The sequence below is a fragment of the Agelaius phoeniceus genome, chromosome 34 (genome assembly GCF_051311805.1).
Source record: "Agelaius phoeniceus isolate bAgePho1 chromosome 34, bAgePho1.hap1, whole genome shotgun sequence".
NCBI classification, from domain to species: Eukaryota; Metazoa; Chordata; class Aves; order Passeriformes; family Icteridae; genus Agelaius; species Agelaius phoeniceus.
Window position 1 is genome coordinate 1,331,045 of NC_135298.1, and position 24,332 is coordinate 1,355,376.

The 24,332-nt window shown below is 40.2% G+C and overlaps 1 protein-coding gene and 1 pseudogene across 1 annotated transcript in view; both read right to left on the reverse strand.

The window, feature by feature from the left end:
• Positions 1 to 22,448, reverse strand: LOC143696399 (synaptonemal complex protein 1-like; annotated as a pseudogene).
• Positions 22,425 to 24,332, reverse strand: part of LOC143696400 (serine/threonine-protein kinase pim-1-like) — a 15,275-nt gene continuing 13,367 nt past the window's right edge. The window contains exons 4-5 of the mRNA XM_077192533.1: positions 22,594 to 22,748; positions 22,425 to 22,448 (exon numbers count right to left, since the gene is read on the reverse strand). Coding sequence (XP_077048648.1) covers positions 22,425 to 22,448; positions 22,594 to 22,748 — 179 coding nt within the window. The remainder of the gene's footprint in view (positions 22,449 to 22,593; positions 22,749 to 24,332) is intronic.

Below are 24,332 nucleotides of genomic sequence, written 5' to 3' on the forward strand. Positions count from 1 at the left end.
ATTGTTTTCACAATCTTATAACGTGCATCTTTTACTCCTTATGAAGCTGAAATCTTTTTAAATACAAGCAATTCTACTGCAATTTTAGAAGTTTCAAAACCATTTTAACATACTGAAAACAAAACAGTCTAAAAAGACAGGTCTAACAGCCATTAAAATGCGGGAAAAAGCAAGAGGACTTCAGGTAAAAGAGCATACATTGAACAGCAACATTTCTTCCACTATGATTTATGTGTTAAGAAAAATGGAGTAAATTTAAAAGAACAGAAGTACTTTAAAACCAGAATTTCTAATGCCAGAAACAGCTTGGAAACAACTTTCTATGCAGTTCTATTTATTTCAAAATTTAAAATTGGCCAATTTTTGTCCCAACATTTTGAAGCACAAGGGAGGAAAGGTGGAAAATGCTCTGCAGGGGTTGCAGTTATAGATCTATAAAGTTCATATCTGTAAAGGAATGAACACAGTATTGAACACACTGAGTATGACAGAAAAATGCAACAAAGCACTAACTCTGAGAGAAAAACAACCCTGCAAGCAATGCCAGGGCACTGGGTATTTCTGCATTTTAAGCAAAGAACTTTACAACATCTTTAATTTTCCTTTTCCTGTCCATTTTGGAGAGCGCAGCCCAGCCCGCCTCACGCATTCTCCTCATGGTTTTGAGTTTCAGAGCAGAGCCTGGAGATTTCACACTGGATGGAGCTGGGGTCCAGGAAGGAAAATAAAGCCATCCTTTAGTTTCAGAAACAATCTGATTAACTGCTTGCTTTATTCTTAGGAAAGGCTAACATACCTTTTTTGGTGCTGTGGAATGTAGTTGTGAAGCTTGTGGAAAATCTTTGTACAAATATTTAAACATTTCTTCTTCCGAGACTATGCTCTAATAAATGAAAAAGTTACTTACTCACACTATATTAAAAACTACTTTTTCTTTCCCCCTAAGGATATTAAACTATGAAAAATAAAAAACATTAAGATGTCATTATAAGGCAAAACAGTTCAATAAAAAGCATGTTAATTATGTACATACAATTCCAGAAAGAACCAATCAATTAAAAATATACACATAAATATTGGCTTGAATGTGGAAGCCCAAACTGTTTATTTTCATTCTCAGAGCCAGCAGTGAGCACAAAGAAGTGCTCAGCACAGGATTTGCTCTCTGACTCTTCCCAGGAGGTCAGTGTGCTCAGAGCTGTCTGACTGAGTGTCCAGCTGCACAAGCACTTTCTGCTTTTTCCTGCTGCTCTGCTCTGAAGGCAGGTTTGTGCTTCTTCCACTGTGCATTTTATCCATTGGAGGAGTCTTGATAGCATATGTCTGCGAAAGAAAACGTTTCTATTTTTAGATTTTGTTTTATGGGGCAAGAATGGAATCTAAAGCCAAACTCAGGAGCCAGTTTACAGTCTGAGTGTCCAAGAATTCACCTGAGAGAAATGGTGGAACTCTTCTCTTTCCATCCAAACATGAAGCAGTGACCCAAACAAAGTGGGGTGGGGTGGAAATAGCATTTTTTATATTATTTTTGTTGCCAAATGAGGAGAATGAAGGGGAAGCTATGGAAGAGCTGAGTTTCATGGCACATTGTATTTCAGTTCTTCATGCTTATCTGCAGAAATTCAGGTTATTCTGAACTGTAGCCCCTACATGTGGACTATATCAAACATCAAAGAAAATGGGAACAAACAAAACTGCAGGGAAAGGCTTTCAGAGAAAGATTGATAGCTATATCAAGACTGGTGTTACTTAAAATAGTCTTTTCACTAGAAGTTAAACTGAGAAGCCTTGAATGGTCCAGTGCAGTCCTTTTTCAGACAGATAACATCAAAGTGGTGCTGGATTCCATTGCTCCAATATGAAACCCACAAGTGAACTCCTGACAGGGAAGAAGGGTAAGTTCTGCAGTCAGGACTACTTTGACACTTTGACCATTTTTACAGCTAGATCAGCTTTGTTCTCTTCCATAGAGGAAAAGTGCCTTTACAAATGGACACTTTTAAGACTGAGTAAAACAATTCCAGAGACATAAAAAAATCAACAACGGAGCAAGAAAAATTACACAGTGGGAGCCCTTCCAGAAACTGCTGTCTAATATCTCCATGGAATGGTAGGACCCTTTAAAATCCCTTCTTATCCCAGGGGAAAAAAAATCATCTACAGAGAAGTAAGAAATACAGGCAGAAAAATGCAACAAGAAAAATTCACTGTTAGGAGTTACAAAACTTCAGTGTTGGACTGCCCAAGGGGCTTCCTGCACTGAAGGAGATATTTTTTATTTTTATCTTTTTTATTTTAGGAATATAATTTGGAGACTTTCTATTTTTACATGAGTAGATTCACTGTATAGATTTAAACAAGGTTTAGGAGTCCCAGGAACATAAATTTTTATTTTCTTTAAAAAGTTTGAAGTCTAAAGCATTCCAGTGTCTTTTGTTGAATGCAAATAAATTATCTTGGCACTTCAATTGATTCTACACATATAAACACTACCAAATTCTAAAAGCAATTAAAAAGTTGAAGTTACCTTGTGTTTCTTTTCACTTTCAGGAATCATGCTGTGAGAGTGCTCTTTTACAAGATTACAAAAGCGTTATGTGACAGCAAGGAAATATTTCTTTGAATTCAGTTGTTAAAAATCTTCTTGGTGTAATTACAGAGCACAGTCTATAATCACAGACTGTTACAAAGCTCACACAAAAATATGACCAGGTTTAGCACAACCTCAGCATTCAAAAGTCACTGAAAAAACCCCTACAGTTTAGGGAACTTTTTTGCTTTAGCTAGTTAAAGTTAACTAAAATAAAGGAGAGTTTTGTTTTGTTGTTAATTTATATATAATCTATAATCACAGACTGTTACAAAGTTCACACAAATATATGACCAGGTTTAGCACAACCCCAGCATTCAAAAGTCCCTGTTTTTCTGTTCAGTTTCATTTCTTATCCAACTCCTCCCACAGCACAAGCCCAGGCCACACCTCTCACCCCCACTGCTCAGTGAATAAAAAACTCCACCTTCTCTTCAATTTCTGCTTTCAGTTGTTCCTTAAGGGAGGCCAGTTCACTTTTCAAACATGACAGCTCATTTTCCTACAAACCATTAAATAAAGGACAGGGTTAACTATGCACAGCCCAGAAAAAAGAAAACAGTCCCAAGTGAGACAGTAATTAATAGGGACACTCATTAGATACACAAGAGAATTCTATTTGCTTTTCAGCCCTATACTTGAAGCTTTGCTTTAGCTTGTTTAAAAAGACTGAAGCACTATAAGAAACAGGAACTTGATCAGAAATGTTCAAGGTAAGACCTTAAAACACTTGGGAGAACAGGGCTGAGAGGGCACAATCGAAATATTTAAAACAAAAGTTTCCTATTCCAAGTGGGAAGTCAGAGCATGACACACTGTCTGCAAGAGCAGACACAAACACACTGCCACTCCAATTCATTTCTAGAAACATTTGGAGTTTTTAGTGCCCAGAATAAGATCTGCTGCAGCAGCTTGGGTGGGACTGCTACTGGCAAAAATTAAAACCACACTGGAAAAGTTCCCAGAGAACTGTCTCTGGTGGGAAAGACCCCAGAGCACAGCAGGAAAAAGAAACTCTCTAAGCAACCTGAAAAAAGATTTTTAGAAGTCACAAACTGACTGAAGATCACATCTTTTGTCTCTCTGTGCTGTTGGTGGGCAAGAGGCAGGGATTGGGAAAAAAGGTGTTTTAAAGGCTTATTTTAATTCTCATTACCCATTTTAATTCTATTAATAATAAAATATTTGATGCTATTTAAGTTTGAATCTGCTTTACCCTCAAAGTGTTTTTCTCCTAATCCTAATCTCAACTTGAATTTTTCTTTCCCCTCCTCTGCTCAACTACAGCAGAGAAAAATGAGTGAATGTTTTTGTTGTGTGTGCCTGGCCCTTAGCCAGTATAAAACCACTCCACAAGGACATCAGCCCCTTCACTGAATTACTGAACATTGGAAAGTACTCCTTACCAGTGCTCTTGCTGATGAGAACTGCTTTTGCTGTTTCATTTTATAGACTTTTAACTCTGCATCTTTTTCTTCAACCATTTTATCATATTCATTCTGGGTTAAAAAAACCAAACCAACAACAAACTCAAAACATGTGACTAAATGTTACAATTATAGAGTTATCCAGTCTTAAAACATCATTTCTTTCAAACCAGGCTCTTAAGATTCAGAAAGAAAAGATTCATTGATGCTTCTGCAGAAACTGTAAACCAGAAAATGCTCAATTCAAGTATTATTTTGTGGGCTGGCAGAGAGTGCTTGATTTCTGTGCAGCAATATGTGCTCAGCACTAAGAGCCAGCTGTGCCATCTTTATTAATGTATCTGCTAAAGATATTGCAAAATAGAGGAACAGAAAGGAAAACTAAAATGTGTCAGCTAAACTGCTGACAGTCACTAAGGCATCTCAGAGAAAGAGCCAAACTGATACTGAAAAATATTGCACTCAGATGGTATCAAAGGAAGCCTGAATTGAAAAAAATCTACAAATCCCAGAAGTTTGGATGAATGGAATTTATCTGCCCACAGGAATCTTTTGAAAATCTTCAAATGAATTTGATTTCAGATGATGCAAAGTCCAGCATGTGTTCAGCTTCCTTTTCCCAGATTCAGGCCTGTTTCTGCTTTGGAAAGGTCATGAACGTGGTATCACAAGTTATAAACATGCTGTTAACATGGTATCACACACTGCAAACCACAGCAAGCAGGAAAATCTCTTCCCTTGTGCTTTTCCATCAGTGCCATCATCTCAGTTATCTTGTGCTGACATCTGGCATCAGTTTCTCTCTGTATCATTGCTGTTTCATCACAAAGCAACCTCATCTTTTCTACCTGTCAGTAATAAATTGCATTTCATTCATCAACATAACCATATATTTCTTTTTAATCTTAATTTCTTCTTTCCCCTGTGGGTGCAAAGTTTGCAGTCCCACTTGGGCTTTATTTGCTTTTCAGATCCCTTTCAAATCCCTCATCTTTTCTGCAGATTGTTAAAATGGGCAGGATCAAAGGTACAGCCATGGCAGGCAAGTTCACTTCAAACCAAAAGGCCATTTCAAGCACTCTGCCCTAACATTTCTTAGCATTGCCATCAAAAAAAAAAGTGTGGGCAGAAAAAATACTAATATGGGAGAAGTTATAATCTAATTTAACTATGCTGACTTTATACCAAGGGTGGAATTTCTTTGAACTATATCTTGAAAGCAAGAAGTTTTAATGGAGTTCTTATTTTCAAAGACATATTCAAATACGTCAGCCTAAGCACCTCATGTACTGAAGCTTTGCTCACAGGTATACACAAATTCCATTTATGTCTGAAATGGAAGAGCAAGGACTCTGGCCAATAAAGCTTCATAAAAACATTTTAAATTAAAAAAAATTAAATTGCAGTAAAAATTAACACCTCTCACCTCTTCACGAAGTTTATTTTCATTTCCTTTTCTTGTTTCTATGTCTTTTTGATAGGTGTCAACTGCTTCCTTATGTTGCTTGTTCATATTTTCCATCTCTAACTGCAATTTATTCACCTTTTGAGAATGCAGAATTGCTGCTGTTATTTGTTTAGGAATTACTGTGTTAATGATTTTTTCTTACCTCTTGTTTTTGAGCACAAACACACTGTTACTGTTCAGGTATATGAATAAAGTGTTTCCTATTTAAAAGTTCAGCTTTTTTTTTAATAAAGAGTTGAACTTTGGCCTGAAGTGAGTTGGAAAATACTCAAAGAAAGAATGGCAACAGCCCAGTGGGGAAGACTGCCCTAAGCAGTCACCCTAAATGCTGTGAATGCCTCAGAAAAAAACAAATACAGATGGAGATTTGATTCCCTCTCTTGTAAATCTGTATCAGATTTTCACAGCTTTTATGGTACATTTTTCTCCCAGCTGTGCATCTTGATTACAGTTTTTCCTTTTAAGGTTATCATATGAATATCCTCAAAGAAGTCCACTTTTCTTCAAGTGCAGTACCCAAAGCTGGACACAATATTCCCATCAGAGGGATTGCCACTGCAGAACACATTTAAAGAACAGCCTTAAAAAAGTAATATATATATATACATATATGTATATGTCTTTTAAATGCTTTTCTGTTACAATGAGGTTGCTGAACCCTGTTCAGTCCACTATCAACAAAAGGAAAAAAAAAAGGAACAGATTAGAAACATCATTAATTGCAACGTGAATCCATCTCTTAAATGTCCAACAGTCAGTGCCCAATGATTAAAAATGGAAGCATCTTCTAAAAACTGTGAGCTCATTCCTGCAAAGTCTGTATCCCAGATCCCAAAGCAGCTCAGAACGTATTGAACAAGTATTATCATTACTTACAGTGGCACTTAAAAACACTCACCTCATCTTCTACAGGATGTTATTTAAACCTACCTTCCCTTCATAAGTATTGCTTTTCTTGCTTTCTGCAGTAAGTTTCTTTTTCAGCACCTTATTCTGTTGAAATAAAACAAAACAAGCACTGTACCTTAATAAGTAAATAGAATTATGTAATGGTTTAACTGCATCAAGAAATTCCAGCTCTCATCAGGCAAATAACTCTCTGTTGTGCAGCTCAGGTTCCAGAACAATTCTTCAAACAAATGAATGTTCAACTCATTTCTGTGATAATTACTGTTTCTTCAGGACCTTAAGAAAGGCTCCTCCTGAGCAAGAGCAGGGAATAACAAATGAGGTGCAGAATGGGAATTACAACTAAGATGCTGCTGACAGAAGGTGTGAAGATGTCATGACAAAAAATACAAGTTCTTTATATTTACAGTGAAGTTACTACAGTTTGTGCCAGTGCAGAATTATTTTCTACTAGTGGTAACTGAGATACTTATTACAAGTACAAAAATAACACCATGCACTAAATGAAAAAGAGTAGAAGTTCATTAAAGATATTATTTTTGTAATTGCTCTTTTCAAATTAAGGCACATTTAACAAATCAAGTGATTCCTGAGATGACTCCCTAATTTGCTCAGGGTTAGGATAAGAAAGGAGAATTTTTAAATTACATAGGTGTATCTAAAGACATCACAGCAGACACAAACCTGCTGAAAAGGCAACCCAAAATATAATGTGTTTATGTATTTGTGAAATGAAAATCTCTACCCACCTCCTGCTGCAACTCTTCAATGCATTTGGTTTTATTTTCCACCTGCTTCTTTAAATTGTCCATCTGAAAGAGAGATTTCAGACATTCATTAGTAAGTTCTACAAATGACTCCCTATGTGAGCAATTCCTGTAAATGTTCTCAAACCTGCACTTGCACCAGTCTGGTTTGTTCCAATGGGACTGCAACACCAGCTGACATGTTAGAATAATCAGAGTTTTAGCCATAAAGTACCACAAGATGTTAATTAATAGCAGTGAACCAGTTCCTTAGTGGTTATGGAATTAAGAAAGAAGAAGAAAAATACCCCAATATCTTCACAATTTAAAAATACACTTGTAGGAAGTTCCCTACATCCATGAAAAAATAAATTTTCCCAATTATTTTCTAGAATCTTCAATGGTTTTCCTTTCTTGAAATTTCATTTTCAGTACTCTTAACCTGAAATGACAATTGTAAATCTTTGACTGTTACAATGAAATTCTGAAATTTGCTAAAAACCCCAGGTTGCTTTGAACCAACAGAAAGAAAAGTAAAAATGTTTGAATCTATTTAAGCTAAAATTCATGCTACATATAAAAAGCTAATCCAGAGCCCATCCATCACTGTGTGGGTATATGAAAAATCAGAAAAGCAGGTTCTCTGTTTGCCTGAAAAGAACCAAATCTTTAATATGAAACTTGCAGCAAAGAGTGAAGATCCCCGTGACTGTGCTTGTCTTTTGAAATACCAGGGCTCAGCATGGGCACACACAATGGCACAGCTGGCAGCAGCTGAGAGAGAAGAAACCTCTGGCAGAGATCACATCCCCCAGGCAGAGCTTTGCAGAAAAATCCCAACACAGATTTTACATTAATGCTGTCCTACAGGTTCTGTAAGATATTTGCATGACACATGACATACATTTTCTTCTCTTTCATCCAGTGTACTTCTCATCTCTTCACCTGTCTTTGCCATTTTCTCCTTCCAAGACTCCAGTTCATTTCTAAGTGCCAAATTAACAAGCATTAGTAAATATTTCCTTCTTGCCTTTAACTTATTTTCAGTACTTCTAAGAAACCCTTCTTTTATTTTCTAAAAAGAGCTGCTAATGCTGATGGGAACTTCATAAGCTGCTCAATGAAAATGTTCTTAAAATGCAGCAGCATGCCCAGTAAGTCAATGTGTGAACTGTCCATACTTTTTTGAAGTAGGAAAAGATGTTCCAGCTAAACCAAGGAAAATACATCCTCACCTGGACTATTGCAATGCAGCTGTGAAACATGGGAGCTGCCTGTCTATTGAACTGGTGATACAGAGAGTAACTCTTACCCAGTTTTGCCTTGTCACATTTAATCCATAACCTTCACCTTCCACTTTCATTGCCTTCTCACCTGAGGTGTCTAATGCACAACAAGACAGCTCCTACTATGTAATACAAAATGATGGCAAACACTGTTCCTGCAGCAATTGGTATTTCTGATCTGAGAAAATTTCTACTTGGCCAACAGCAATTCTGAATAGTTTCTGTTTAGCTATATAATCTAGAAAAAATATTAATCAAAAAAATCCCAGAAAGCAGCATTTGAACACAATTAACTATTTGAGTCTACTTCCTTTCACAATATCAGTTATTAATATTTGTTTTCACTTGCCTTAGCTGGCTATTTGCCTCTTCTAGATTTTCAACTAACTGCTTTGTATTTTCTTCTTTTTTCTTACTATCCTAAATAAAGACCCATGTGTCAGCAAAGAAATAAAATTCAAAGTGACTTCTTAAAAAATTCAAAGACATCCAAAGCACACTGACCTGCCTTGCTCACAAGTGTAAATACACTTCCTTTCCAACTCAAACACAAAAAACAGCTCAGGTACTCTACAGACCCAAGTCATGTTGCAGCTCATCATCTAATTTGTAAAACTGAGTAATTTGTCAAATTGAGTATTGTCCTTTCATGAAACCTGGAAGTTTACAACTTGCCTCTTGCTGTTCTTGCAGTTTCTTGACTTCTGCAGCCACAGCATTTTTCTCTTGTGCTGTTTGTTCTTTCTCTAGTGAAAGCTTACTGAGATACACTGTTAGTTGTTCATTCCTTAACCTAATTTCAAACAAATGGCCAAGAGGAATAAGAAGATGCATTTTGAAATCTCCTTTTAAATTAAACATACCCCTTATCAAGTCTTATTCCATGCTGAAAGAAGTCCAGGCCTTTGTCTACAAATATAAGCTTTGCAGCAGAGTCAGAGAGATGTAAAAAGGTGACAGAAGAAGGAAAGAAAATCAGAGTCAACTTTTATATAAATCTCATGGTTAGTGAAGATGATGTAGTTCAAAGCAAGATTAACCATGAATTCAGAAACTTTCTCTTCTTGTTAAATAAGTCAAAGAGATATGGAACAACTACATATGCCATAGAATACATACAAATGGAGAATGTGGAATTTAGAAATGTAAGTCTAGAATTAATGGCATATATGTGGTTCAAAACTTTCATTAGAAAACAATCCTAGTTCATTTCACTGTGGATTAAAGCAGCTCCACCAAAACTAATTAAATATTATATTTTCAAAATGGTCATACGCCTCTTGTTCAAGATCTGTTTTCAGAGTCACAAGCTGCTTTAAATAATCTTGTTCCTTCTCAGCTGTACTTGTCAGCTGTGCTTTCAAATCCTGGAATTCTTTCTGCAAAATGAAAAGGAAGAGTTTTGAGTATCCATGTGCAAACTCCAACTGCTGGAGGTTATCAGACATGAACTAAGAGCACAAGGCTTTCAGAAGAACCCAACAACATCCATGTCATGGATTATCCAGGTTGGATCTTTCCAGTCTCTGCTGGGATCTGGAAGTGCTGTGAGACAGTGAACTGTGACACCAGTGCTGTTCATGTCTGTCCCCTGCTGTGAGTTCAATTACCTGGGCTGCAAAATTAGGGTGGGACACTGCTCTGGGTGCTGTTTCTTATGCATAAACTTGTGTCCAAGTCATGATGTGTAACTTCACTATTTCTAAAAACATGTTACAATTGCCCTACTTCAGACCACTCTCATCTGGAGAGCATTTTCATTGCTCTCTCCACGTTTTTCCCTCTCTGCATATTTTCTACAGTAGCCTCAAGACTCTTCTTCAGTCAAGGTCCTCCAATTTGCCCATTTTAGAAAATGAGTGAAACTCAGTTCAGAACACTCAATGCACAGATTAGAACAACAAGCAAACACAGTGAAATGCACACCTGATTTCCCACTATCTTAACTTGAGTTGATATGGATTCTTGTTAGGCTTGTAAATCTAAAATCATAATGAAAAGAAACCTCTGTTCAGAGTGTATTTCATATAGCTGAGACTTCTGTGACAGAAAATGGGCCTGTGTCACAGTACAGCAGGGTTCACAGAGGCCAGAGCTAATTACCTTCCTGTAAGGAAGAACAAACGGGAAAACTTTATATCCACAGGGAGTGGCATTTGAATGGGCATGAACAAAGAAGGAAATAACCAAAAACCTAGAGAAGGAAAACCAAAAACATGGGAGACAAGAAAAACCAAAAGCACAGTAGACAAGAAAAACAGTGGCAATAAAAAAGTTCTCCAAAGAAAACACTGAAATTGTGTGTGACAAAGTTTAGTAGAAATGTTAAGGTAGACTAGATGGTGTTTATTTATGACATTTAAGATACTTACAAAGCAAGAGGAATTTCATATGAAGAGCAAATGCCATGAGATTAATAAAATGAATATTTACCAGAGTTTCTGACAGCTCTTCAAGTTGCACTTCTTTATCACATTTTACTTTAGTCATCTCTTCTACAGCACATGGAATGTAAAATTAATGGAACAAAAATGATTTTTCAGATTTAGCAGGCAGTATAAAACATTTACCCTTTTGCAATACCCAGTTCTCAAAACTTGTTGGATTAAGTTAAGAAGCTGAAAAGCTAATTTATGACTTAATCTAAATGTAGACTTGAAAAATGATTCAGACATTAGCAAATCTCTATCGGAAGAGAAACTAAATATTTATCTTAAATAAAATTTAGGGCCTTTCTATGTTTTCCACAATTATAGCTTCAAATAAACCATGGACTGTTAGACTAGAGTATTCTGCAAGTATTGCTGCACCTGCATTGTTCCAGAAAAAAATCTGAACTGCTGAAGGTACCACATGGATATGCTGAGAAAGGAAACCAGTTGTTACTGACTTCCAAATGGTTTCTATGTGCACATTGACAGTGCTGGTATTTTTTGCAAGTTCTCAGCAGCAAGGCAGAGCTCTCACTCTGGGGACTAAGGAGCACATCCCTAGAAAGCACAGGATATCACATTGATGATATTTAAAGACAACCCCTGCCAGCATCATTCCACTTCCAGCACGGGGAGGGTCCCAGAAACCTCAATGGGAGGGTTTTATCTCTGCTGCAGAAGTCACTCCTGGCACCTGCAGTGCTGCTGCTCTTAGCTGGAAACCAAAATTACCTCCAGAAGAATTCATGCAGGAATGGTCTCACTATTGGAGCTCTGCACAGCACTGCCCTTTGGCTGCTGCCAGCACCAATGACCCCCAAAGAAAAGGGATCAGCTGAGTCAAAATAAATTCAGGCATTCCTGATAGGTACAGGTACTGTAAAATCATTTCTCCACCTACTAGAGACAGTCCATTTCCAGACAACAGCAGAAAACATTTTTATTACTGCCTGGCTCATTTTCTGCCTTTCTACAAGCCTTACCCAGTTCAGCAGATTTCTTTTGGAGCTCCAAGGTAAGCAGCTTTGAATCATCTTCATATTTCTTTAATCTAAGAAAATGGTAAATTAAAAACCCCAAATGTAGGGTACAAAGCACTCACTGCATTTGAAACTTCAAGGACAATAAGACAAAGTCTTAGCACAAGCACTTTAAGAACATTTACCTTTCAACAGGCAGATGATCTATCTGCCTGCAGCACACATCAAATTACACTTTTACAACCTCAGAACAGTAGACATAAAAGTAAACAAATCTATACCTACAGAAATCTCTATTTCTTAAAGACAGAGTTATGAAAGTTGGAGGGGGCAAAAAATTTACTTTTTATAGACCAGTATCAACTATCACCAACAAAAAAATTTACATTCAATTCTCTGCATTTAGACCACTGTGGGGAAAAAACCCCCAAATTTCAGCTTCATTTCCAATTGTTCTTGATTTTGTCATAGACTGCAACCTGTAAGATCACTCTTGGAATTGAAACTCATTAATTTACCTATTTTGCTCTTCTTGCAGCAAGCTTTTCAAATTGGCAACAGAAGTCTCCAACTCCTCTGTCAGGGCTGCAAGCAAAGCCTTCATTTTTTTACATTCTTCCTTCTGCTCTTCCTTTTCTCCAGTAACCTGAATTAATGTTTTCACTCTAGTCTGGAGCTCAGTTTCCAAGTTCTTTTGAGTAACCTTCAAGACATGATATCATTTCTAAACATGCTTTGCACAAACAGCTACAGCTGTTTCATGTCTAAAGTATCCATAATTATTGATGCAAATACTCCTCTAGTCTATTTCTACTGTAAAACTATAAGCAAGGGGTACCTCTGCCTTTTGCAATGACATTTTAGCCTCTTCCAGCTCTGTCCTCAAATGTTCTTTACTGACCTGGGATTCCTTTAACATTTCTTCATGATGTACTAAACAAAAAAAGATGTTAATATTTTTAAAAATAGGATATTTATAAAAGTATATATAAATATAAATATAAATATAAAATAAATATATTATATAAAAATATAAATAAATATATAAAATACAAATATAAATATATATATAAATAAATATATAAAAATATATAAATATATTTATATATATGTATATAAAAGTACTGCCAAAAATGGAAAATTACATACATTTAAAGAATTTAACAAAGACCAATGGTACTGACATCATATAGTATAAAATAATAGATAAAATTTGAATATAGATGGTTTAAAAATATTGAAAATCAAGTTCTGAAAAGTAAGTTTCCTCAGTGACATCTGCCTGACTGTAAATTTGCAAAACTGAAGCAACATATTTTCCCCTTGCAATCTTCCAAAGCTCTCAGTGCTTGACTCACCCTAAAAACGACCCTGCCAGTCCTGCTCCCACAGGAGCAGCTCCTGTTCCAAACAAAAATAAGGCCTTCAAGGCCCCAAAATTCTGCTGCCAACCAGCAACAGAATAAAACCATCAGGACCCTGTTTCCTATGCTTCTATAAAGAATTACATATCATAAATAAACAATCATAAACAATTACATTTAAATTCTATAAACAATTACATTTAAACACAGCAGGCAGAACTCTTACATTTTGCTTCCATTAAGTCAGCAATCTTATTTTGTGACGTCTGCAGCTGAGCCTTCATGTCTTTTATGACATCATCTTTTTCATCTCTCTCTATGGTGAGAGCTGAAATCTAGAAAAATGCAAGAAATATCATCATGAAGTCTGGAAAAGGGACAGATGCTAATTTTCATTTGTACCCCAGGTATGATAAGCAGACATTTTGCTGTCATTCAAGTTAGATTAGATAAGATAGATAGAGAGATAGATAGACAGACAGACAGATAGAAAATATTTGGCTAGATATAATCTTAGCCAAATATTGATCAAGTCACATTACTCTAAAGAAAAAAGTTCTCCAATTCAAAATCAAACCATAAATTCCAGTAGACTAAAGGTACTGAAAGATCACTAAACTTAGCAGAATTTGACTTAAATGCAGCGTCAGATGTTATTTTGTCTTTTTTACTAATACCCAGAAACACTTCTTGGCTCTTGCATTGCCCCTTTAGTCACAAACAAAGCTCTACATATGAGATGGTAAAATGAGCAAACCTGCTTTTCCTTTTGACTGACTTCCAGTTTGCATTCTTTTTCAAACTTGTCCACTTTTTCTGCTTCTTCTTTTACTTTTGAGATACAGTAACATCCACAGTTAACATTCTAGCTGAAATATACTCCAAGTTCAATACAACTTCCACTTTAAGATTGCTTGGAATTGTACAGCTGTACCTTTTGTTTCCCAAGAGTAATTGTTGAGGCAATGTTTGATTTTATAATCAAAATACAAACAGAAAAGAGCATGTGAAAATGAAACAGGAACACACCAGGCTATACATACAGAGAGAGAGCATTTAGCTAAAGTTTCTGTAGCTATACACTAGTGCATTATCATTTAAATAAACCAACTATGTGAAATAAGTATTGATCTCTAGACTGTACTTCACAGACAAAACTTCAATGTTGAGTGACAGTTTGAAAAATAAAGTTCCCAATTTGGCCCAGTGGAACAGCAACAGAAGGGGCCAGGCAGTGAACAAAGGCTGCCTGAATAAAAGAAGGGTCCCAGTGTCTCAGGGTGACCTGCTCACCATTCCAGCCCTTCACATCTGTCTGCCCTGGCCCTGCATGTGGAACACAAGCTATGAAGTACAAAATTGAGCCAGCTGCATAAACACAATAAACTGAATTCTCACATTTGAAACTCATTTCCGATCTGTCGTTCTCTGCTTGCACACGAAGCTCTTCAAATGCCGCTGTCATTCTCTAAAAAAACAAAATTTAATATCTGAAGTTCAATCCTGGAAACCCTGGAACTTCTCCAGGGGCTGCTGCCCACCTCAGCCATTCTGAGGAACCAGCAGGGAGGTGAAACAGAGCCCAAAAGGAAGCCAGAAGTTGTGGCAGTGACCCAGCACTAAGCACCCATCCCACAGATCACAGGGATCCACATCCCACACACTGCTGCACTTTCTCCATTGAATGTGTTTTATGGAACACAAAAATCATTCTTGAAAAGGGATTGAAAACCCAACTTCCTGCATCACACACGACATGATACCCACACATGATGGATACAAACAGTATCCCAACATAAACATGGAACTCAGCTCAGCTCACATAACTCACATTCCTTTCATCAAGCCTGGTCACTTACTTCTATGTTGCTATGAAGTTCCTCATACAATTGTATTGTTTCTGCCTTTTCCTGTTCATCTATCAAAGCAAGAACATATGAGAAAGTTTTTCTTTTGAACAAGAATGCCAGCTGTCCAAGTCATTATACTTAATCAGCAAAATGAATTAAAAAAGGAATTACCAGCTCCATTCTTATTAAATAAGTCCTTATGAAGCATGGTGCCAAAAGTTACAGAATTTAGGGAAAATGTGCATTTCATTGAAACATTAAGCAAGCTCAGCTTTTAAATTTCCTTCCTAAGATACTTTTTTCTGTGAAAAGTTTAATTCTGGATCAGTTGATGTGACCATATTAATTAATATAGCATTAATGCTGTTGAATAATAATGTATCAACACTGTTAGTATTTCTAAACTGTAATCTAGGGTTTAGCACTGAATTTCTTCCTATCAGCAGATACCTATAACCACAGAGCTGTCATTAGAAAATTGCAACACTCCATGTCCATATTTTCCTTCTTTCACTTTTGTAATTGATATTATTTTTTTCCTAAGAAAACAATTAAAAAGAGAACAGTAAAAGAAACAGCTATCAAAAAAGAACAGTCCATCTATATACAAGTGTTTGTAGAATTAAGGCTAAAAAGAAATCGACACTTCTTAAGTATCCAGGATCAAGTTAGTAAAATTCTAATGATTAGAATAACAATTCTAAATTGCATATAAAGTAGAACTTCCAATCAAGAACATATTTTAAAACCTCAAGAATTTAAACTGCATTAAGTTATCCAACTGTTCTGGCTTGTTCAGTTGCATGAGAAGAATTCCAGTTACTCATTGTACCTTGGGGTTAAGACCTTTTCTCCCCATAAATGTGTGATGGCTGAAAACAGGAAATGTCAGCTCTGGAAATTTGTTAGAGAGTGCTGGGAATTTAGAGTAGATTCTACTGCCTAAAAACAGGCATGAAGTGTCACTTCTTCTGTCTTAATAGATTCCCAGTGTGTGGGTGGCCCTGCAAACCTTCAATGGGCTGAGCAGCCTTGAGGAGCCCTGCCCTGCTCTGGAGCGGCTGCCAGGGCCAGGCAGGGCTGTGGGCACGGCCTCAACCCTGGGTCACTGTTTGGGCACCCAAAGAGCTCCCAGGCTGGCACCTTTCAGCAAACAATTTCACTGGCTTCAAAAGCCCTCTGCATTCAGCATTACACACCAAAAGTCTGTTAGACCTGGGGCTTCACTTCCAATTTTGTGAGCCACTTAAAATTCACTTTTCACTCTGAGAGCCACATCCAGTCGATCCCAACTGGAGAACTTCTCTGAACAGCACGAGAAATTTCTTCTTCTTTCTTCTGTTTGTGAATTTAGAGCAAGCTAGAAGTACATTTACTCTGATCAATAAAAGCTAAAAAAGCATTTACGTTTGCTGGTCTTCTCTGTGAAGCGAGTGCAGGTTTCCTTGAGCACATTACACAGATGCCTCGAAGCAGCAGCTCTAAAGGAGGGAAAAAATATCCTGTTTGCACAGGAGTGCACAGTACTTTGTGTGCCTAAGGAGTAACAATGGAAATGACCTTCAAAATTTCACAGCTACATAAAACTGCCCACATGGAAACTGATTCTTTCCACCACAAGAATATATACTTGGTTCTATTACTTACTCTTTCAAGAGATCTTTATTTTCACATATCTCATCTTCCAGTTTCAAATGGAGTTTTTAATTTTCAAACTAATTTCATAGGGAACAAATGCAAAAAGACACTGTTATTGAAAAATAGATTAGAAATGCACTTTGACTTCTCAAATCCCTCATGAAAAAGTAATTTGGGGCATCAGTAGACAGAAGTCTGTTTTATCTGATATTACATGCTGAGTCATCTTTTGCATGAAAGATGCAATCATTAATGAACAATAATTTAGCAGCAAATGAGACACTTACAGGTATATTCTTCAGACAAACACTCACACGGGACAGGTGCCTGCAACTTCTCAAAATAATCATTTTCTCAAGGCACAAACCAAACTGCAACAGTCTTTAAGATTTAATTGTATCAATAATAGTGTCATACTGAATCAGGAAGCGCTTAACTTTGTTTATTGAATGTATACTATACAATACTGGCCTGCAATTCTTCAATGGCTTTATTCTGTGCTTCAATAGTCTTTTTATTTTCCTGGAGCTTTCTTTCTTTCTGGTTTAATTCAGTTTCCACAGTCAGTTTCCACTGCTTGATCTTCTCAGCCTCTTTGTAGAGTTTTGAGAACAATTCATTCATTGTTTCTGTATTCTATTGAAACAGGTTCCACAATTTAATCTCAAATACTATCTAATTAATAGTACATAATATCTAATTCATACTGTTGGAGATAATGTATTTATCTCTTAGAAACATCACAAGAGTAATATTTTTCTACAGATGGTGATATAAGTTGATATATGATCAGGAGCCCAAGTTTATGCACAGGATGCACAAATCTTTGTGCATCCTCTATGTATGTATCAAAAGGCATTACAGAGCACACAGGAGAAACAAATACAATGAAATATCCCAAACCCCCTTCAGACATCACCAAATAGATGGGCTTAAAGACATGGATAACTGCAGTCCACCAAAATCAATAAAAGTTTTGTCAGAATTATCAGTGAAGCCAAAATTCCTTCTAGCAGGTTCTTCACACCATTTCTGTCCTCTCCTTCTGACAGACACTGCTGAGTTAAGTAAAAGCAGCTTCAGAGACTTTGCCCAAGAGTACCTGTGATCTTGCCATGAACACACACAGAATCACAGAGTCACAGAATAACGAGGTTGGAAGAGACCTCTCAGATCATCGAGTCCAACCTCTGCCCCAACACCTCGGCTATAGCACCAAGTGCCATGTCCAGTCTTTTTATAAAAACACATCCAGAGATGGTGATTCTACCACCTCCCTGGGAAGAGCATTCCAGTGCTTCATTATTCTTTTGGTGAAAAATTTCCTCCAAATATCCAACCTATCCCTCCCCTGCTGTAGCCTGAGACTGTGTCCTCTGGTTCTGTCAGTGCTGCCCGGTGGAAGAGACCGACCCCACCTGGCTACAACCTCCCTTCAGGCAGTTGGAGAGAGCAATAAGGTCACCCCTAAGCCTCCTCTTCTCCAGGCTAAACAAGCCCAGCTCCTTCCAACGTTCCTCACAGGGCTTGTGCTCCAAACCCCTCAGCAGCCTTGTTGCCCTCCTCTGGATGTGCTCAAGCACCTCAACATCCTTCCTAAACTGAGGGCCCAGAACTGGACCCAGCACTCAAGGTGCAGCCTCACCAGTGCCCAGCACAGGGGCAGAATGACCTCCCTGCTCCTGCTGGCCACACCATTCCTGATGCAGGCCAGGAGCCATTGGCCTTCTTGGCCACCAGGGCACATTGCTGGCTCATATTCAACCGGCTGTCAGCAGCACCCCCAGGGCCCTTTCTGCCTCAACACTGTCCAGCCACACTGTCCCCAGCTTGGAACGTTGTGGGGGATTTTTGTGGCCAAAATGTGGAACTCAGCACTTGGACTTATTGGACTTCATGCTGCTGCACTCTGCCCATCCATCCAACTGATCTAAGTCTCTCTGCAGAGCCCTCCCTTCCTTCCTTCTTTCCAATAGATCATCACAAGCTCCCAGCTTAGTGTCCTCTGCAAATTTACTCATGAAGGACTCGATGCCCTCATCCCCGTCGTCTATAAAAACATTGAACAGAACTGGTCCCAGTACAGAGCCCTGAGGGACAGCACTGGTGCCTGGCTGCCAGCTGCATGCAGCACCATTCACCATCACTCTCTGGCCCGGCCATGCAGCCAGTTCTGAGCCCAGCACAGAGTGCTCCTGTCCAAGCCATGGGCTGCAGCTTCTCCAGGAGTGTGCTGGGGGAGACAGTGCCAAAGGCCCTGCTGGAGTCCAGATACACAACATCCACAGCCTTTCCTGCATGCACCAGGCGGTCACCTGGTCACAGAAGGAGACCAGGTTGGTCAGACATGCCCTACCCTTCGTAGAGCCACGCTGGCTGGGTCTGATAGCATGGCCATCCTGTGAGTGCTGTGGGATAGCACTCAGTATGAACTGCTCCATTATCTCACCTGCTGGCACTGAGGCCAGGCTAACTGGCCTGTGATTACCAGCATCCTCCTTCCTACCTTTTTTGTAAATGGGTGTCACACTGGCCAGTGTCCAATCATCTGGAACCTCAGCAGTGAGCCACAACTCTTGATAAATGATGGAGAGAGGCTTGGCAAGCTCATCTGCCAGCTCCCTCCTCACCCTGGCATGGATCCCATCTGGACCCAGGGATTTACAAATACCCAAGTGTCCCAGCAGTTCTCTGCTCACACACGCAGCAGGAAGGAAAACCACCACCCTTGTGCCCTTAGAACACCTTGAAAGTGTCCTACAAGCAGTGCTGGGCCAGTGGTCGAGGCAGGGAGAGCAACACACGAGCCCAAAGGGCCCTTTGGTTCACTTACAACACCCCCAAACACCATCCTTGTTTTGGCTGCATCACAGTTTTGTTCCAGTCCTGATGGTGCTTTAATAGCTTAGGATTAAAAAAGTCTAAAAAGTTGTCAGGGATATGAAAATCAGCAGGGAGAGTGCTAGAAATGTGTTTTATTTTGTGGTAGCAAAGAGTGTTTTGTAGCTGCAAAGTACAGAAGCTATTGCAAAAAAAATGAGCTGGACTGAGTTGTGCTAAAGCAGAGATCTGCTGGTAAAGACACTGTCAAAAGAATCCAGTGCTTGAGGAAACCACTGAATTCATTGTTTTACAGATAAAACAAAGCCAGACAAGGCAATGGGGATAATCTACTTCAGATTTCCAAAGAATACTCTGACTTCAACCCTTCTGCCCCTCAACAGAATATTCAGAACCAGTTCCACAAGGATACTCAAGTGTTTAAATCTTACTCTAATTAAAGCTCATGGACTTCACAGGCACTTCAAACAAAGAAAGAACAACAGCAATACTGCAATCACCTTAATTTTTAAAGATTTGTTTCCAGGCATGTTCACTAAATCACAAATATCTCCTCTAAGTGATTCAGCTTTAAACAGGAGACAAAAAACATTATTCCCTTTTAACTACTTCCTTTAGCCCTGAAATATCTACTGAATTTGCTTTAGGCACTGTTTGGGAACAAATTCAAAAGACCCCAAGGAATTAGATGTGCAGAGTTGATACTTAGCTGACCTCTTCATCTACTTCAGAGCAAAGTTTCACTTGCTGTGAAATTGTATCTGAAACATGAAGAGATTTTGATCAATGTCTTTCTAAAAACAGTAACAGTGAAACTGTATTTAACAGTTACAGATATGAAACTGTGAGACTACTCATGAAAATTAAACCTTGACAAGATATAAAAATCTAAAGAAGGTGCATGGCAAATATTCCAATCGTACCTGAATCAGTGATTTCACCACGGTTCGACACATCAAATGGCAGCTTAAAGTCATCATCTGAGCATCTGTTCAAACCCTGCACAAATTTAAACATTAGTTCCTTATGAGTAGATTTGTAAAGAAGAATTATAAAATCCATAAAAAATCCCTACAGATGATGTGAAAATAGAATTGGTCATTAATAAAACAACTGCCTACAAATTTCAAAGCCCAAGGTATTGGTAATGGCTTTGGAACTCACTTCTTCCTGCCCAGTGGTTGATCAAACTGTTGGTGTCCTGCAGTTTGATTTATAGACTGTGGCCAAAGGGGAGCTTTCAATGCAGGGAACTCAGCAGCTCCTGCCTGGCTGGGCCCTGGTGCATGGCAAAGGACTCAAGGAGACAAATTACTTTTTTGAAGACCAGTAGTTGATATTTCTTTCTTGCTTTGCTTCCAAGGGCACTTCTAAACTATATCTGATTATGTTTCAGCATGAAAATACCCTTTTACAAGGTTTTTTAAGTCACAGAAGTTCATCCTGTAAACAGCTAACTCATCTGCTGTGAGAATATCCTGTTGAATCTCAACATATTTCATAAGGAGCTTTGACATGAAAAAATAACTTGTTGAATTCCCATAACTCAGTGTGGGGACAGAACATTTTCACTGCACACCTGATCTGGTGAGACCAAGACACCAACACCAGTGCGAGCATCTGAGTGGGGCCTGTGGGAATCCATCAAATCAGAGGGGTTTGGGAAAGCTGCAAAAGGCAGCCTCAGAGACAACAGAACTGTGATTAGAGCCAAGCAGTAGCCATGAGATAGGTCAGCAGAAAAATTATTTAAAAAGTAGAAAAGTAAGGGTAAATAGAACAATGGTCTGTGTATTAACGCTTGTCTAGAATAACTCCCTAAGTTACAGAGAAGTTTATCTAGCGAGATATTAGGAAGTTCTAAGCTTAATAATGGAGCTCTGTGCATTGTGTTTTAAGGCTTACAAGCAGCAGGTATTGTATTCAAAAAAGGCAAGCATTGTTTGAACCAAAGGTACCTGTGCTTACAGTGGTTGGATAGAACTACTGTCAATATGCTTTTGCTTTGTGTGATTGGTCAAAAAACTTTGAAAGTAAGTAGTAACATTAAGTTCTTTGTCTGCTGCCTGGGATGTGAGCTGCTGACATCTTCCCATTGTCATCACCACGTAATGAGACTGATGCTGGAAAAGAAAACAGCTCAAGGCAGTTCCTCAGCAGTCCCGTCCCGTTTGTGATTTGTACACAGAGCCCGGCCGGCGATAGAGCCCTGCTCGCTCTCTGGGCTCAATTACCCACATCAAACACGGACTTACAGCACAGAGCGGATGCTCGAGAAGATGATTCCTTTCAGTTTTGATAGAAAACAACAAAAGTCTTTGAAATTCAAACCGAAGATGTCTGTGCATATACCAGAAACGAGTAGGCAGGAGCCGTCTCGGCCCATGCAGGGGCAAGTGTGTGTGTGCTCCAGGCCGGGGCTGTGCCGGGGCAAGGGGCAGGTGTGTGTGTGCTCCAGGCCGGGGCTGTGCCGGGGTAAGGGGCAGGTGTGTGTGTGCTCCAGGCCGGGGCTGTGCCGGGGCAAGGGGCAGGTGTGTGTGTGCTCCAGCCCGGGGCTCTGCCGGGCACTCCCCGGGCCCAGCACTGTCCCCGTGTCCCCGGGGAAGGGCCCCAGCGCTTTCCCCCCGTCCCCTCCTCAGCCGCGGCCTCCAGAGCAGCCCAGCCCGAGGGGCGGCCGGGGAGGGGGGCTTTGGGGCCGCCCTCAGCGGCCCCGCGGCCGAGCGCTCACCTGGGATCTGCCCGCAGACACCTGCCCAGCGCTCAGGCGCGGCGGCATGAACAATTTAAAGCGGTTTTCCTTCTCCATGGCTCCGATAAAAGGGCGGGCGGAGCGGCCCCAGCTCCCGGCGGCCGCTGAGGGCGGGCGCGAAGGGCGGGAAGCGGCAGCGGCCCCTCAGCGCGGGGGCGGGGGCGCCGCCTAGCGGAGCTCGCGGGGCACGGCCCGGGCACGGCCCGGCCGGACAGAGCGGCGGCCGCGGGGCCATCGGCGGGGCCATCGGCGGGGCCATCGGCGGGGCCATCGGCGGGGCCATCGGCGGGGCCAGCGGCGGGGCCATCGGCACCATCGGGGCCATCGGCGGGGCTTGCTCGTAGCCCGTGGACGCCAGAGAGGTCTCGGGGCAGCCCGGGGGCCCGGGCGGGTTGGCGATGTCGCCGTGGTCGCCGGCCGGGGGCAGCACAGCGGGACTTTGGCCGTCGCGGGGAAGGCGGGAGAGGTCTGAGGGGAAGGGGAGGTCCCGTCTGTACGGGAATAACTGGGGGAGCTCAGTCCTCCTGTGTGAAAAATGCGTATTTTATGACTGGCTTTTCGCAAATACTCAAATCAATATTATATGTATTTATGTCAGAAAGTTATGCTGTATTAATTTTCTTAAGTAGTGTGTTAAATCTAGTTTTAGGGTATAACATAATGTTAAAATAAAAACTATGCTATGTGAGATACTTTTTTTTTAAAGAAAGGACTTGCAGCAAGATAGCAGCCACAGGACACCTAAATCTTTCAGAGAAAGAGAATTTATTGCTTTCCTATCAGAGGAAACGAACTTCTTCCTGCCTGCTCAGCCTTGAAGACGCTGTCAGGATTCAAAGGAAGAAGTTGACACTGAACAGACTCCTTGGTTTGAATGGAATTTATGCATCATGTATGAGGTGTATGAATATGCAACAGGTTATTGTTTTTAAGGGTGAATCCTCTCTTAAAGTGTGTCTTTTTTCAGGCTTCTTTTACCCAGAAAAAGGTACCCAGATGTCCATAACTTTTTCTTGGTATTGCCTCATATTGTCCTAATCCAAATTATCCAAGTTATTATTACTCAAATTATATTGCTATTTTCTAACTATGAAACTTTTAAAAATTTAAAAAACAAGTGATTGGCGTTTTTCACATCCTGTGACCCCGCGGTGTTGTAAATGGCTCCCCCAGAAAGATCAGTACATGGGATGTTGTGTGTTGGGCACTGTGTGAAAAACACCAATCACTTGTTTTTAAACTTTTAAAAAATTGTTATAAAACAATTAAATTGCTTTATAAAACAGTAATATAATTAAAGTAATAAAAATTTGGACAATTAGGATTTAGGAGAATACGAGACAATAAGAACAAAGAGTTACAGATGTCCAAGTACCTTTTTCTGGGCAAAAGCCTTGTGATGGTTGGTGGCCATGGAAAGCTGGCCTGGGCCCCTTGCTCAGGGCTGGTGTCAGTGCCCAGAGCCAGAGGGGATCCCTTGCTGGGGGCTGTGCCATGGCCACCTGCCCTGTGCCGCGCTGGCCGCTCGGGCACCAGGAACCAGCAGCCAAGGGCACTGCCAGGGCCAAAGGCCAGGTCAGCCAGACAGAAAGGGGCAGGGCTGGGCACTGTTTCCATGGCAACCGGCACTGGGGGGGACACCCAGGTCACCTGGCCTGGCAGTTGCCATGGAAAGCCCTGGCAGGCACTGAGGGCACAGCCCCTGGCACTGAGACACTGCTGGGCCGGGTGCTGAGCACAGCGCTGAGCACGCAGAGATGGTTTTGTTCTTGCTGAGCTGCAGCACAGCCAAGGCCTGTCCTGCCCCTCGTCCAGCCACGCTGGGGAGGGGCTGGGGCTGCGGGGGAGCTTGGCAGGGGACACAGCCAGGACAGGTGACCCCAACTGACCCCGGGCACAGCCCAGACCAGAGCACATCATGCTCAGGCTATGAAGGGGGGAACAAGGAGGAAGGGGGGAATTTTGGAGGGAGGCTTTTTGCCTTCCCAGGTAACACTTAGGCAAGAGGGGGCCCTGTTTCACCAGTGGGCAGGGTCACTACCAAAGACACAG